Source organism: Quercus robur, chromosome 12 (genome assembly GCF_932294415.1).
Source record: "Quercus robur chromosome 12, dhQueRobu3.1, whole genome shotgun sequence".
Classification (NCBI taxonomy): Eukaryota; Viridiplantae; Streptophyta; class Magnoliopsida; order Fagales; family Fagaceae; genus Quercus; species Quercus robur.
Genome location: NC_065545.1, coordinates 7,186,578 through 7,203,227, shown reverse-complemented (window position 1 = coordinate 7,203,227; position 16,650 = coordinate 7,186,578). Strand labels below are relative to the sequence as shown.

The 16,650-nt window shown below is 34.4% G+C and overlaps 1 protein-coding gene and 1 pseudogene across 1 annotated transcript; one reads left to right on the top strand and one right to left on the bottom strand.

The window, feature by feature from the left end:
* Nucleotides 1–461: 461 nt before the first annotated feature.
* On the bottom strand, nt 462–5,153 carry LOC126709290 (transcription termination factor MTERF8, chloroplastic-like; annotated as a pseudogene).
* An 8,593-nt stretch (nt 5,154–13,746) lies between these two features.
* LOC126709655 (uncharacterized) lies at nt 13,747–15,402 on the top strand. Its single transcript, XM_050409965.1, has one exon. It carries the CDS (start codon nt 13,946–13,948, stop codon nt 15,002–15,004), a length of 1,059 nt encoding a protein of 352 aa, XP_050265922.1. The 5' UTR covers nt 13,747–13,945; the 3' UTR covers nt 15,005–15,402.
* The last annotated feature ends 1,248 nt before the right edge of the window (nt 15,403–16,650 follow it).

Below are 16,650 nucleotides of genomic sequence, written 5' to 3'. Positions count from 1 at the left end.
ACCCAAATGCACATACAAAGAATCTACTACAGTAACATCAAGCAAACACAACAATGATTTTATTTATTTATTAAAAAAGATTTAAGACTAGTCTCGAGCCATGTGCATGTGATGATGATTTCCAGAAGGCACAACAAAATCAAGCAAACCTAAGATGAGTCTATTTCTCAATTTGCTTGCACGGCATCCTTTATTTGGTTTCAAGTGCGAAATAAGAGCCTGCTAGATCCCTACAAGATCCCTATTGATGATCAAATCTTTTAACTATGACAATTTTTCTCTGAATTGGGTGGGAGGAACCTACTTTAACCCATCATTACATGAAAATTTATAAGACCATCAACATGTGTTAAATTACATAATTCATTAAATCATTTAAATAAGGAAAAAGTTTAGCTTTGAACTAATTTGGAGTCATCTTTCTCCAACTCACTATGTGGCAATTGAAAAGACCATCCATGTGCATTTTTAGACATGACTTTTTTAATGAGTCGTGTGACTTAATTAAATAATATACAGATAGTTTTATAAAATCGCCACATAGGGGATTGGGGCTCCAAATTGGTGTGGAGCTAAACAGGTATTAATATACTTATTATGTCCTTTTTAGCTTATACATGCTAGCCTGCTAAGTTGCCAAGTTGGTAAGAAATATACTTATGCATACTAACCTGCCAAGCTGATAAGAAATACTATTTGTTACCTAAGTAGCAATAATGATTTGACAGTATGCATCAACCGAACGAAACTACGTTGTGGGGATTCTGTTCAGGTCCCTACTCTCAAGGAAGTTATGGGGCTTCTGTTCAGGTCCCTACTCTGAAGGATGTGAATATAGCACGGCAAGTTCTGGTGCTTTTCCTTTTCTTTTCTTTTTTTTCCTGTGGGGTGGGGGCTAGGGTTGATTCCTCTGTTCCTGCAATGTTACAGACCACAACTTTAGATATTTTATCGTAGTCGTGAACTCAGAGTGAGATTGAAAAGCTAAGCAGCATAACAGCAGAAGTTTTGACAACCTGGTGCACTTCCTCATTCTATTCATTTAACTATAGAGGCAAACAAGTTAGTTATAGCCTATACATGCCCGTTCTTTTCCAACCTGGAGAGAGAGAGAGAGAGAGAGAGCCAACAGGGGATAAAGCCAGGAAAAGATCAAGTTAGAAGGTTATCATAGCCACAATTGAAGACTTCTCCAAATGTAAGAATAGACCAATATACCAACATAAATTGAAAACTTCTCCAATTTCCAGTTGCAAACTACTAAGTGATCATTGCCAAAATTTAAGAATTCCTTAGACCTTAACTGTAAGAATGGAACACATGCAAAACATCAATAATGTGTTACTTCAAGGGCAATACCGCAAGCTGCGTCAATGACTTATAAGCTTTAACTCAATCGATACCTCCTTTTCCCATAAGAAATAAGGCAGCAAGTGAGATTTTGACCACATGACCCATTAAAACTCATCCTGCAAATGATGAAGGGGCTTTCACATTCAACCAAATCATCAAACAAGCAACAACAAAAAAATATGGAGTGAAGAGCTCTGGACATCCTCAATAACAAAAAGATAATTATAAAAAAATAAAATAAAAAAATCAGAGAAGCAAAGATATTGCCGTGAATCTATGTGCAATGTGAAACAGTGAAAGTTTTGGAGCGGGGAAGAGCACACTGGAATCCACACAGAATATTGGAAGAGTTACGAATTGAAGGAAACAAAGTGAGGAGTCGTTAACTAACTTTCCTCTGAAAATATTTCTCCACTTTTAATGCATTTACCTACTACCTTAATATCCCAAATGCACATTTTGAAATGCATGAGTTTTCAACTGAAGAAGATGACAAATTATCATGAATCAAGAAGAGATAATGATGATGAGCTGCTTTGGACATGCGATAAATACACACTTGGACTAATTCCATGAGCCGAATGCAGCCATCCATCATATTCTAACTGTGAAGCCTACAAATGACAACCAGAAGATACCATACCAAAGGCAGCAAATATTTGTCAGATTAAATCAGGAAACAAATGGCAAGTGTAGTTATAATTGTTAGAAGTTGGAACAAATACTGATTCTGATATTGAACTCAATATCAAAATCAACTGAGCTTGTGCTCATGGGGATGGCCTATATAAGATGTTTCTTTCTGGATACATTATCACTTCAATTTACCCCTTTAGCAGTGCAATCACTGACTCTAATTTGGTGCACATGATCTAAGGTCCATACGAACTCAAGGTTGTAACAGTGAATACCAGACAACTCACTTAACAAGTCTTCAAGCTTATAGAGAATAGCAAACTCATGCCGAAGACAGATCTCATTTGTAATAGAAATCCAAGTACATCAGGAACAAGAGCTTATAAGGAACAGTAAACTTAAGTAACAGCTTCAAAAGAAGCATCCTACTTTACATCATCATGGTTCTTATCAACATTATTATTTTGTATATCAAGCAACAACATAGATCCCATCTAAACTCATGTAGTTGCCACATAATACCCTTTTTTTCAGTAGCTAAACACAACCCACCCAACCATGGGGAATTGTACCCTAACTTTATCCTCCACCCCTTCTATATTATGGGTTGGAGTTGTCATTTGGTCCAAACAAAACCTGGCATAATAGCCACATCAAATATCAATTAAATTGATACTTCACAAAAGAGGCCCAGTAACAATTGAAATTTCAGGACATGTGACTTTCCTTGCTTCTTGGCTGTTTTCTTACTGTAAAGCCAACCTCATTCAACATCAATCATCAACATCTTATTCATACATCAAACCAGCAGATCATAAGGGTTTTTTTTTTTTTTTTTCCAACATGTATACATGCTCTTCTATTCAATAATAACTTTTTATTTTTATTTTTTATAAGTCAATAGGAACTTTTTTTAATGGTAAGTTATACATGCACCTAATGGGTTTTGAACCTACATCCTCACTCTCTATCTTATTCTTATAAGGGGAGGAAGTGTCATCTGAGTTATAAGCCATTGTCAAAAGAAGAAATCAAAACAGTAAGCTTTAACAATATTTTTCTGCGTCCAGGAAAAAGGAAAGGAAAAAGGAAACAGCGAAACAATTCTATAATCAATGAAACCGCTTGTATTCTGACAGTTATGACATCATACAAAACTACGAACACAGAAAATTATGCATGCTTTATAATAATTTATTTCATTGGAGAATTTTTTTTATATAAATCATAAGGACAACTGCAAAAATCTAAAAACTGAAGCCACTAACTATATAGGTACCCTTCTTTAAAGTGCCAAACATATAGCAGATGAAAATGACTATGTTGGATAATTGATGCCCAAAATACACCGTACCTATAATTTTGAGTGGCAAACATGCTTCCTTTACACAGTTATTATTTATAGCATTCTTTGAACATATGACTTATATTGAAGAAGTTTTAGAAAATTAAACACGCATTTATAAATTATAATTTAATTGACAAAAACAGTAATGTGAAAGTTATCTCATTTTTTTTTTCCAGATCAATATAAAAATACTTTAAAAACAGAGGTGAGAAATGGTTACAAGAAAATTTACCCTAAATGACAATTGTAATTTCCATTTTGATTATGGCTCTTCCAAAACTGAACTCTTAAGGCATTCCACTTACAAGCATTAATTGATGAATCTTCCATGGCTAAGATATTATCACAAACTGATCTGTACGACACCGTCCTTCAAATGCTCAAGAATTTCCAACAAATTGTAAATATCTAACTTTCTAAGAAGCCCAACTAGCCACATTTAGCTCCACCATTTCTTTTGAATAAGGAAGTACAAATTTTTCTAAGAACTTCTTATCAGTTATTTTGCAGACTGTAGTCAAACCAGGTTTCTTCTTAAGTGCATTTTCCTTTTCTAGAATCTCCAAAACTCGTAGGCGGGGTTTTAACCTGTGCTCAATGCTGCAAATAAGCAATTCTGGATGGCGAACTATATAAGAGATGTCTATGTTCCAAGCACTAAGCAGCAGCTCAGTTACCTCCTTGATTTTTCTCTCAGATATAGAAAAAACCTGAGGAACCCTCCTAAACACATCCAGAATATCATTTTCTGAAAACCCCAGACTTCGAAAAAGCTTCAACTTCAGCTCCCAATTCTCATGTGTCATCGAACTCACTGTCCGAAGAGCAGCAAGAAACATCTTAGACTTCCTATCAAAACCCATTTCTTCAACCGTTTTAACGAAATCCTGAATGCTCTCCGGCTTATGCAAAAAAAACCTTGGAAAATTAAACATATATTTAACAATCTGAGACGAACTAACTCCACATTCCTTCATAAATTCCACATTGGGCTTCATAGTTTTCTCCAAATCATGCTTCAAAAACCACCCAGAAACCTTCAAGGCCCTAATGACCTCAGCATTTGAACCCAGAATAGTCTTCAACATCAAAATTGAGGGTCCAAGCCGATTATCTGCACTCCGTTTGAGAATCCACGGGTCAGAAGATACAATCTCCGCAATGTCATCGGGCGAAAAGCCCAAGTTTTGGAAAATCTGGATTTTGGGTTTAATGTTACTGGCAAGATTGGCAGTAAGAACTTCAGGGACTCTCTTAACCACTTCCTCGATGTGGGTTTTGGAGAAACCGCTCTCCTTGAGGAATGAAAGCATGGAATCCACTTCTATAGGTCTTTTCAGGCAACTTATCACTGATGAGGCTTTAAGAGCTACTTCATGGGAAAACTGGTGCTTATTGATCAGGTAATCCAATACTGTTACAGTGGGCTTTGATTCTTTGGGTTTGGAGGAGAAAAATAAGAGAGAGATTGAGTAGGGGATTGGGATTTTGTGGAGATGTGAAGGGTTTTGTAGAGAGAGAATGAGATGAGGATTTTGCAAATTCCTAGTCTCATTTCTACTCCTGCAAAATTTACTTCTAAGTTCTAAGCTACAATCAGAATTCTCCTATCAAAAACATATACAGCAAAGAGAGTATAAACCATAAAACTTGCACATTTTATAGTGAAACATGAAAAACTTAAGCTTGCCTTACAATTACAGTGGTGCCATTGCCAACCAGAACTTCCTGCTGAGAATTAGGGTTTTGGAATTTGGAGTCACCACAATTTATAGATGGTTGGAGCCTACAGTGTTACTTGTTCAACATTAGCCCCAGTAATATTTTGTCACGGATATTAGGCCCAAATTCCTTTTTTTTTTTTTTTTTTTTTTGAGAATCACTTAGGCCCAAACTCAAACCATCAAAATTATAACGGAATTGAGAATTGTCTGTCTTCCTCCTTTCATTGTTCTGATAATTTTTTTTTTTTAATTTTTTAAATTGCAATTGTTTTGTTCATGACACTGTTATTGAAGTTTACAGTAAAAAATTAATGGATAATGTGGGAGGGAGGGATCCAAACACATCGTAAAGCCCACGGGCCAGTCTGAGAATGAACAATGACCCATCCATGATTCCATGTGCCAATCCAGATTTGACACATGGACTAAGTCCAAGGAGGAAAGATATAAGGACCACACTGATTCGGACTAAACATATGAACAAAGGTCCAAGGAGGGGAAACTGACGGACTCGTCGTCCGAGGAGTGAATGCACCTCGGGAATGCCTTAGTAGGCTTCCTGCACCAAAAAATAGAGCACCATGGAAGACATCAAAGACGTGCAAACAAAGAAGAGAGAATATATCTGGGAAGGTAGCCATCACCTCCACATTGAATGCACTGTACCAACTGAGCTGGCCGCATTTATGAGGAAAAGACACCTAAACAGTAATTCCACAACTCACAACACTCTCTACCACCTCCAGAAGAGTCTTGATGGGACAAACATCCCAATTGTTCCCCTGAGACGTACAGGTAAAGGACTGAAATGCATTAGGAGTGACTATATAAAGAAAAGGAACCCCTCTAGGAAAGGGGTTGGCATATAGAAACTTGAAAAGAGGGAATTAAGTATAAAGTTGTAAAGAGATTGGTACTAACTGTATATGAACAATCCATCCTCGGACGAGCCCGAGGAAGAGTTTATACTAAACTTGTGCTTCATTTCATCATATTAAAAGTCATTACTTCACTAATTTCACACTTGGATCCTACTTAGCATTATAGTTGACTTAGAAAGCTCACTCTCTTATAAATTAATTGTGTTGGGCAAAAAGTATTGAGTACCACTATTCTAAGTGGGCTTGGGCCATTTTTTGAGCTCTTACAAATAAATTTTAAAGAACATAAATGGAGTGAATGAGATTAAAAATAATAATATAAAAATAGGTTTGGTTATGACTATAAAAGAGAAAAGAAAGAGAGAAAAATATTTTACTATAATACAAATAATGTTTTATGGAAGCAATTATAATTAGGCTGTGATTTATCAAAGTTGATGAGATTACAAATTTGCGATCTCTTTAATGTATAATAATTATATCATTTATAAATTTAAAACATGATCTAGTTAATAGGTATCCTTAGGACATTTATTAATAGTCTATTTTAGAAAAAATTTAATATCATTTTTATTGAAAATATAAAAATTTGTAAAAATTAGTTAATTTTTTCATTTTCCACAAAAATTTTATAAAAATATTTTCTAAGCCAATAACTTTAAAGCATCCTTTAACTTTTTTCTTAAAATATTAAGAAAAGTCTATTAAGTAAAGGGGAACGCGGGGGGGGGGGGGGGGGGGGAATTTTCAGATTTTGCTTGAATTATTCAAGTAAAGTGACATGTATCATTATTCAAGGACTTATATTTGCATTTATATAAAAAAAAAAGATAATTTATTTTTCAGTGAAATATAAGAATTGAGATCTATATTTTTTAGTAAATTCATATTTAAAATAAGCACTCTCAACTCAAACTTGTATTTTTCCATTTTTTAAGTATGTGCACCGAAATAGACCGAAGTGGATCGGAATGAAACAAAAAGGACTGAAATGAACAAAAATAGACCGAATGGACTACAGTGGACCGAAACAGACTGAACAAACTCGAATAGACTGAAGTGGATTGAATAGACCGAGATGGACTAAAATAGACCGAACTAGCCTGAATAGACTGAAGTGGATCGAATAAACGAAAATGGACCAAATAGACCAAAGTGAACCATAACGGACCTAATAAGCCTAAATAGACTAAAGTGGACGGAAATGGTCCAAAATAGACCGAACAAGCTGAATAGACTGAAATGAACTGAAATAGCCCAAATAGACTGAAGTGGACCGAAATGGACTAAAATAGGCCGAACAAGTTGAATAGACTGAAATGGACCGAAATAAACCGAACAAGCCCAAATAGACTGAAGTGGACCGAAATAGATCAAATAAACTGAACAAGTTGAATAGACTAAAGTGGACCGAAATGGACTGAACATACCCAAATAGACTGAAATGGAGCAAATAAACTGAAGTGGACCAAAATAGACAACGGATCAAAGCATAGTTAAGAATTCCATTTTGTTTCTCCCGAAACAGCCAGAATTTCCATTCTAATTAGTTAATTGATACAAATCACCCATCTATTTCACCTCATTCTAAATTCGGATCCATTCCTCTCCATTCTACTAAATTCCACCCGGTACAATGATTTCGGCTAATATGTAAACGAATCATTATTTTTTCTCCTAAACCCTTTTTATATTTTACTTCACTCACAAGTGACAATTTATTACTATTTTCCTTTAACAATGCATTTTTCTTGTTTATTTTCCATTTTGTCCAAGCAGCAGCAGTAGAAATTGCAACCGTGGTTCACCTGCTTTCGTCAAAACCATTCCACACCATTGCTCTTAAATGGCTGAATCCACAAACGAGCTAGCACAAGCTTCACACAGACAACTCTGCTATGGATAACCCTCTCAGAGATGATCAGGATTCAAGAGATGGCTAAACTAAAGGGCTTCACATGGTCGGTTGGACTTGTATTTGGCTATTTTTTAGGGGCTCCACCTACTTGAAAGTTGAGGTGGGTGCTGCTATAGACCTATAGTAGTTCAGCCTTATCATTAATTAATCCAAAAAAAACCACTACTTATTGCTGAGTTCAATTGTTAATGAATGCAAATCATTGCTGAGGAGCTGTGAGCAAGCTGAAGTTTTCTGGTCCGTGACAAGTGAGTCAGTGACAAACACTCCTGTTGAAGTTGAAATTCAAGCTCTGTTGAGCTCTCATCTTTCTGATGTGTACCATATTTAGAACTGATTGGCATTTGGGAAAAAAACATGTAATTAATACTAGTTGAAAACAAGATATTGTAATTCATCAAAAGTTTGAACGAGTTATTATGGCTACTAATTGCATTGCACAGTGTTTGCAATAATGAATTTTCAACTTTTATGGTTCCAAACTTCTAATTTGAATTTGGTTCAAAGCAAAGCATAATAATAATGAGAACAATTATAGCACATCAATTGTGGGCTCACCAACCGGTGGCTATAGTTCATTGATTCTGTTTTCCCAACTAAATCTCCTTCTTCAGTTCTTCCTATACTCTCCTAATCCTTGAACTCTGACTATTGATTTGGTAACATCTTTCAAATTGATTTAAACAAGTCTCCAGCCAAAATGACTATACAATGAAACACACAACATATAAATTTCCCAGAACATGCGCGCGCACGCGCGCACGCGCACACACACACATATATATATATATGGGGCAGGGTTTTCTTTCATGAATTAATGAGTATATGGCAATTCTTAAGTTCATTTCCTCAATACAATTTCACCTCCAGAATCCAGATTATATATAATTCCATAAGCTCCTTGTGGTGTGGTTTCAGCCGAGTAGTTGCTACTTGCTTTAGGCCAAGTGAAGTAACTTTTCTTTTATTTTTTATTTTTTTATACAAGATAGAATTTTTGCTCTAGCCTAATCTAAGTGTATAGGTGTGTGAAGCTCCCTCCTGGAGACTTGAATCTTGGCCCTTGTCTCCCACACCTTACAAGCACTTATACTTGTGGAGTGACCATTGCACAAAGAATGCACGATGGTAGTGAAGTAACTTACTATTGAAAGAATGCATACACTATGAGTTATTATCATCATTTTATTAAATAAGACACTTAAATAATATAATAATCATAGGAAGCCGTACTATATTAAAGATACAAAATGATTGAGTTTATCTACTAGCATCTAGGATAGGAAATCATCTGTCAACGTGCAATGTTTTGCATTATGAAGGGCCATCCTTGTTATCAATCTTTCCGTCATTGGCATCTTTGATCAATTTAGTTCGAAAGGTCTGCAAGGAAAAGATTAGTGCATATTTAGATTGAGAAGAATCGAACCTTGCACTCAAAGGATTCCATCTTATTATCCTACATTCCTACTAGATATTACAATGATTCTATGATGAAGTTGGCTGTTTTTTATTGCGACAACAATGCTTAAAATATTCTCAAGAGAACCTTCTATAATTTTTAATTGAATCCACAAACACGTATACTAAAATTAATGTGTGAATAATGTTTCTTGTGATGTCATCATGATGTGTGCATCCCAATTTTAGATAGAGAGCGGTTTTGTTGTGTGTGAGTAGGCCCTCATGGCTGCTCCTTGAAGCAACAAATTAATAAAAGTTTTTTGTCCCACTTTTATTAGGTATTTCACTTTATATTCTATCAATCAATTATAGTGTGCCACATATATATTTTTTCTTTCTAAAATAATCTTTTTTTTTTTTTTTAATTCGATGGTTATAATGGGGTGAAGGAATTTGAACTCCAAATACAATGGAAACATTAAAATATACTAATTAGTTAAATTACAAGTCTCTTGACAACCAAAGTTTAAGATCTATCTATCTATATATATTTACAATTAGTAGGGTATAACTAATATGGATCAATTATTTGTTTATTTATTCACTTAAAAAATTAAACTAAACAAAAATCTTTAATGCATTTTTTGCATCTTGAGATATTTCATTTTGTTGACAACTGCTTCAATTAACATCAGTACATCATTTTTTATTTTTTATTTTTGGTTGTTGAGGATCAGTACATCAGTGTTAATACATCTTGAATTCCAATTATTAGATGCTCCTCACCTTTGCTCACTAATTCTAGGTGAACCCCCTACTTTTTTTCAACCCTAGTCATTTCTTCAACTTTATTTGTTCTAGGCTTTGCTAATTTTGATACCTTTTACTTTTTGAGTGAAAGTCTATATTTACCCAACCTAGTAAGCCTTTTTGTTCCAATTACCCGCTAATCGCTAGAGAAGATAGACAAACTTACTTTTGACAAATTGGTCCTAGGAATAGGGGGTGCTGCCCCTCGTGATAGGAAGGAATCCTTTTGTCTTTGACACACCATCTAATTCTATTCACGTCCCATAGTAGATGATGAAGCACTTTATTTAAAACTCAACTTCCCCATTCCATCATTCATCCATGGCATCTTCTCCCAACCCTACATGTCTCAATGACAAGAAGGGTTGGACACACACACCACTACATTGCACTAATTTACAATATATCATATTGTAATAACCTAAGCTTTACTCATGTCAGCTGACTAATCAAGCTCTAACAAATTACTTTTTGGCAATTGTCATGTTAAAGGAAGGTTGATGCAACTTAACACCAAACCATTTGGTTGAACGCGGTACTTTCGCCTCTTCTCAACGATGTGGTATTTTATGCATTAGTTACATTACTTACATACATCATCTCTCTTATCGTAAGTCCCACAAGTGAGTGGAATCCACACAATATGATAAAAATGTTGCATATAGTTAATACATAAGATACTTTTTTCTTTCAAACAAAAGAGAATATGAGTTCAAACCGCTAGGGGCATGATCCTACATGACCTTTTGTTAGGAGAAAAAAAGGGGAAAGTTGGCATAACTTAATTAGACATCGGCTAATGAGAAAAAAAAAAAAAAAAAAAAAGCCTATTATCCTTTACGCCTTGGATAGTGATGCAATTAGCAAAAACATTTTTTTTTTTTTGCTGAATAAATTTATTATCAAAATGGAAAATAAATAAAACAAGCATAATAGAAGACATGGGAAAAATTCCATCTCTCTTATGATTCCCGTGGCAAAAATTAAGGATGGAGGAGATGGAAATGTTTCCTTCAAAACAACATAAAAGAGCTTATTAACCAATATTATGGACAACAAAATTAGTTAAGGATGAATAAAAATCCAATCAACCAAGGATTTTAGAATCAATTTTCCCCTATCAGTAATATTTTCAGTAGCATGATGAGGAGAAGCATTATGTATGATCATAACAGTTGGTACAAACAGGTAACTCCAAACAAGGAACTTGTCAAAGAGGGAGTTTGGGGGGTTTTCTCCTTGTTAACAATTCATATATGAATGCACAAGACTTGTAATTGTAATTAAAGGAAAACCCCTTGTTTAGTTAGATTTATTTAGCTCAGGACAAAAGCTAATGCAGGTCCAACCGGATGGTTAGAATAGAACCGCATACTAGAAGGAAGGAGTGGGCATTAGGGCAAAAGGCTCCTTTCCAATCAATAAAATAAAACATCAAGGCTAGGTAATTAAGATTCATTTGATAACTTTGGCCTAGAAAAAGAGCCCAACTGGTGGATTTAATTTGGACATTAATGAAGGGAGCTGCAGCTAGGAGGGAGATGTTGTCACATCTCTAAAAGTTAGGGTACATGTTGCATACAATCTCAATTTATATTTTTTGGTGTTTCTAACATAGACATGCAGAGTTTAAATCCCCCTCGCCTAACTATTAAATTATTAAAACAAAATTGACTTTAAAACTCATGTATGGTTTTTTTAGGTAACAAATTTGTTTTTTTAATATTGCAAAAGGAGATATGTACAGGATATCAAAATATGTCATTCTGATCGAAAGTTTGGCAATGCCAATGACCTGTTTGGATCTCTTTTAAACAGAATAGTATTTTTTTTTTTTTTTGGCTAAGTGGACAAATAAAATGGTTTGGCAAAAAAAAAAAAGAATTTTGATATTATTTTTTTAGCATTTGAAAGCACCGTAGAAGCGTTTTATGTAATTTTCTTTCTATAATAACAATGGTTGACAAAAGTGACATATATATAATTTTTTAGAAAACTTTAATTTATCATAGAGTTGCTGCATCTATTGATTCACTACATAGATGCCGGAATAAGTAGAAGAAGATTTAGTACTCCCTATAAAAGCGACCAATCGAGTTTTAGTATAGTGGCTCCAGCTTGACATGATTGATTTAATATGTTTTAAACAAATTTATCAGTACTCTTTCTTAATATTTACTGCTTAAGAGGCAAAGATCAGCACGTCTTTCCATCATTCCAAGTTTCAGATGACATAAATTTTAAATTAATTCCCCCTATCTTAAAGTTTTAACAGAAGAAAGCAATTTTTAAAGCATCAAACTCTTCTTCCCATCCATGTAGCACTTTGATCTCCGATTGCAGGTTTCTCTCCAGTTTTTTGAGAAAACGCATATTCACCACACTTACCGTGAAGGAAACCAATGCATGGACCTTTTGGCTAAGGAAGGAACTTCTATTAGTAATAACCTTATTGTGTATTCAAATCCTCCTTTTATTTTGTACGAGTTATGTGCTAATACTTAGGATGTTTCCTACCCTAGACTTTGTAATATTTAGTCAACATTAAACAAGAAAAAATCAGCAAAAAAAATAACTAAAAACTAAACAAGTATAAGAAGAAAATTGGTTCCTAAGTCCCCCCAAAACCATATCTGATATCTCTTTCTTTCTCACTCACTCATCATGATAACCATGGATTTATATAATTCATAGAGAGAGAGAGAGAGATGGAGTAAAACTTTTTCATGGAAGGTCCCAAACAAGAAGGCAAAGTATAATTCTAACGCAACGTGTAGTGGTTAGTGGGGGCCATATCCTCCCTTGCTCTCAAGTGCATAACGCCCTTCATTATTACATCCTCACTTTGGTTTTAGACTTTTTAGTTCTGTTTTCCCACCTTAGGACTTTCGGTGTGCCTTCTTCTTCTTTTTTCTCCTTTTATATTAGAAAATAAACCATACATATATGATATATTGTATCTAACTTCTACTCATTTTAATTCCAACCATACATATAATATATTATGCTTTCACTATGCCAAACTTATAATGAAACAGAGTTAAGGGTAACCTATTATACGCCAATGGTCTATGTGGTCTAAATCTAATAGCATTCTATCTCTTTATGTGAGGTTAGATCTAGGGATCAAGAGTAATGTTAGGTGATATAAAATTTTTCCACAACATATCAAAATTATAAATTTTGATTGAATAACATCATTTTCTTATAAATCTACAACTAATACTACTTTTATTATTTGCTAATCACAAAAAAAATGTGTCCCTAAACTTACTGCTATGCCTATACTAATATTGGGGCCAAAAAAAAGAATGATTCTTCTATACTAACATGGGGGGCAGATGGATCATAAAAGTCTTAATTCAGCAATAAGCCCCTTTCTCAACCACATCCCAATCTTTTTTGAATTTTCTATTGATTCCATAAGAGAGGCGGTTTGGTAGTTGTACACATTTGTGGCACAAGCAATAGGGCATTTTTTTGAGTAAAACTGGCATGGGCTCACAAGTTGAGGGTATGATTGGATCATGAAACAAGGCTCGTGGGCTAAAACTTTTCCATTCACCTTTCTTTATATCTTTTTATTAATATGTTTAGCCAAGTATTAAAAAAAGAAGTTAAAGGCTATCAAAGAAGCTGTCTTGTGACCCCATTCTAAAGCAGAGCAAAAAGGAGTACTGCTGCACAAAATAAACAAACCATACAGATGGTAAAGATTAAAGAGACACACAAAATAAAGGCAAAGGCAAAAGAAAGCTGTCAGTCCCTCCCTCCCTCCCTCCCTCCCTCACTCTCTTCTCTCTTTTAAAAACCATCCAAAAACTTAGCTCAAAACCCAAAACCAGCAAATTTAACAAAGGAAAGGAAAGCTATGAAGGGAAGAGAAGCCAAAGCAGCTCCTTCTGCAGATTTGTTAGTATGTTTTCCTTCTCGAGCTCATTTAACTCTTATGCCTAAGCCCATATGCAGCCCAGCAAGGCCTTCAGAGCAGAACAAGCGCCATCACAATCACAATCACAATCACAACCAACACCACCACCGTCACCACAGCCTTAAGAAATCAAGCACTATTAGAGGTGGTGGTCAAGCCAGTCCTTTGCTATGGTCCAAAACCAAGCCAATGGGCTCGGAGATCTCTGAACCAACCTCTCCGAAAGTCACATGTGCAGGGCAGATCAAAGTGAGGCACAAGACCAATACTTCATGCAAGAACTGGCAATCAGTGATGGAAGAGATTGAAAGAATTCACAACAACAGGAATAAACATAAAAAGAAACCCAGTTGGGTTGAAGCTTTTGGGTTCAAAAAAGAAGTAATGCAATTCTTGACGTGTTTAAGAAGGATACGTTTTGATTTTCGTTGCTTTGGAACTTTTCCAGAACAGTCAGATATCACTACTGATGATGAAGATATTGAGCTAGAAGAAGGTGAAGAAGAAGAAAACCGAGAAAACCAAACTGAGGGAAGTGATGAGAATTCAAGAACCGTCTTTTCCAAATGGTTTATGGTCTTACAAGAAAATCAAAATAATACACTTTGCAAAGAGAGAGATAGGCCATGTCAGGATGATGATGATGATTCTATTGCTGCAGTACCTGCTGTTCCTCCATCAAATGCTTTGTTACTTATGCGTTGTAGATCTGCTCCTGCCAAAACCTGGTTGGAAGAGAAAGAACAAGAAGAACGAGAACAAGAAAAAGAGGAAGAAGAGAAGGAAGATGAAGATGAAATAGGTAGAGTAAAAGAAGAGAGAAAAGCAAAGAGTTTAAAGAGCTTAATGGAGGAAGAGAAGAGAAAGAAGAAAGAGAACATGGTTGTGATGAAATATGACACTGATTTCTACCAAATTTCATCTGATATTGCAAAAGAGACCTGGATTGTTGGTGGCATGAAAGATCCATTTTCGAGGAGTCGAAGTTGGAAAAGATGATGATCTTGGTGACTTTTTTTTTTCTTTCTATTTTTATTTTAAGTATTTCAAGTTTTACCTTAAGCCTTTTTATCTTTTTAATATTTTCATAGTTTGTTTTTTCTATATTTTCCCCCTCTGAGATCTTGTGTGGGAACTGGAAAATCCAACTGCAACTAGTTCCCATATATAGTAACCTATGTTGTCTTATTCCTGCTGTGATCTGAAAGTTGTATTAGTTTTGTACAGCTTTTCTTTCCTTTTTCCTGGACAAGATTTTGCTGCCAATTCCATGTACATTTTCCGATGTTCGTGATGTATATGTCCACCTTGTTTTAATTTTGTTGATTAAATCAAAATCTTTTTATATGTAAACCAAAAATTATATAGTGGAATTTTAGACTTATGGTTATGATAAATGATTTTGTTAGCTTCATTGAGATGAATACTATTTTGGTGAAAATGCACTTTGGTCCCTACATTTTGGACCGATTCTCAATTTGGTTCTTAAATTAATTTCACTCTTAGGTCAGTCCCTAACTTCAAAAAATCATTTTTATTTTAATTTTCTGGGTAACCCGAAGAACATGAAGAACATGTTACCCCTTGTTCTTCCGAAAATAATGAAAAGAAAAAAAAATTCAACCTTTTTTATTAATATTATTAAATTATTTATTTTAAATTTTTGACTTGGATTTTTTTATTAATTTAAATGTTGATGTGGCATTTAAAAAATGACAAATAAATTTTTTAATATTATTTTATTAGCTATATCAGCATTTATTGTGCACACAGTGTATATTCTATTTGCCACCTCAGATTTTTCTGTTACTGGCTTGACGGCAAGAACCAAAATAAAAATGATTTTTTGAAATTAGTGACTAACCTAGGAGCGAAATCAATTTAGGGACCAAATCGAGAATCGACCCAAAATGTAGGGACCAAAAGTGCATTTTTGCCTATTATTTTATCCAACTGCAACCTATTGAGAATCTATTTTATGATGAACGATTTTGTTAACTTCTTATTGAGATTATACATATGTTCATCTTTCCTGCTATTCTCCAAACAGTTTAGACACGTAGTAAGTTTCCCTTGCGATGCATTGATAATGTAATAAGATAGTTTTGAAGAGTGTTTTACATATAGGGTAAATTACAAATTACATACTTAAAGTTTGGGGTGATTGGATTTTACACCCTGAAATTTCAAAATTTGGATTTTATCCCATGAAGTTTGGTGATGTTTGGATTTTACATCACGACGTTTCAGAGTTTGGATTTTACCCTCTATATTTTATGAGTGTTTAAATTTTACTCCCTAAATTTTTTGGATATTTGGATTTTACACCCTAAAGTTTCAGAATTTTGGGGTGTAAAATCCAAACAATCCTAAACTTTAGTGGGGGTTAAAATCCAAGTTTTGAAACGTTAGGGTGTAAAATCCAAACACCACAAATTTCAGGGAATAAATTTCAAATTCTAAAAATTCAAGGTATAAAATCCAATCACCTCCAAACTTTAGAGGTGTAATTTGCAATTTACCCCTAAAGTTGATATGGAATGTATTTTACATATATTATAACGTAATTGTTATAGAACTTTGTTAGTTTTGAGTTCATTATAAAAAATAAAAATAAAAACAACAATTGTAAATTGCATACATAT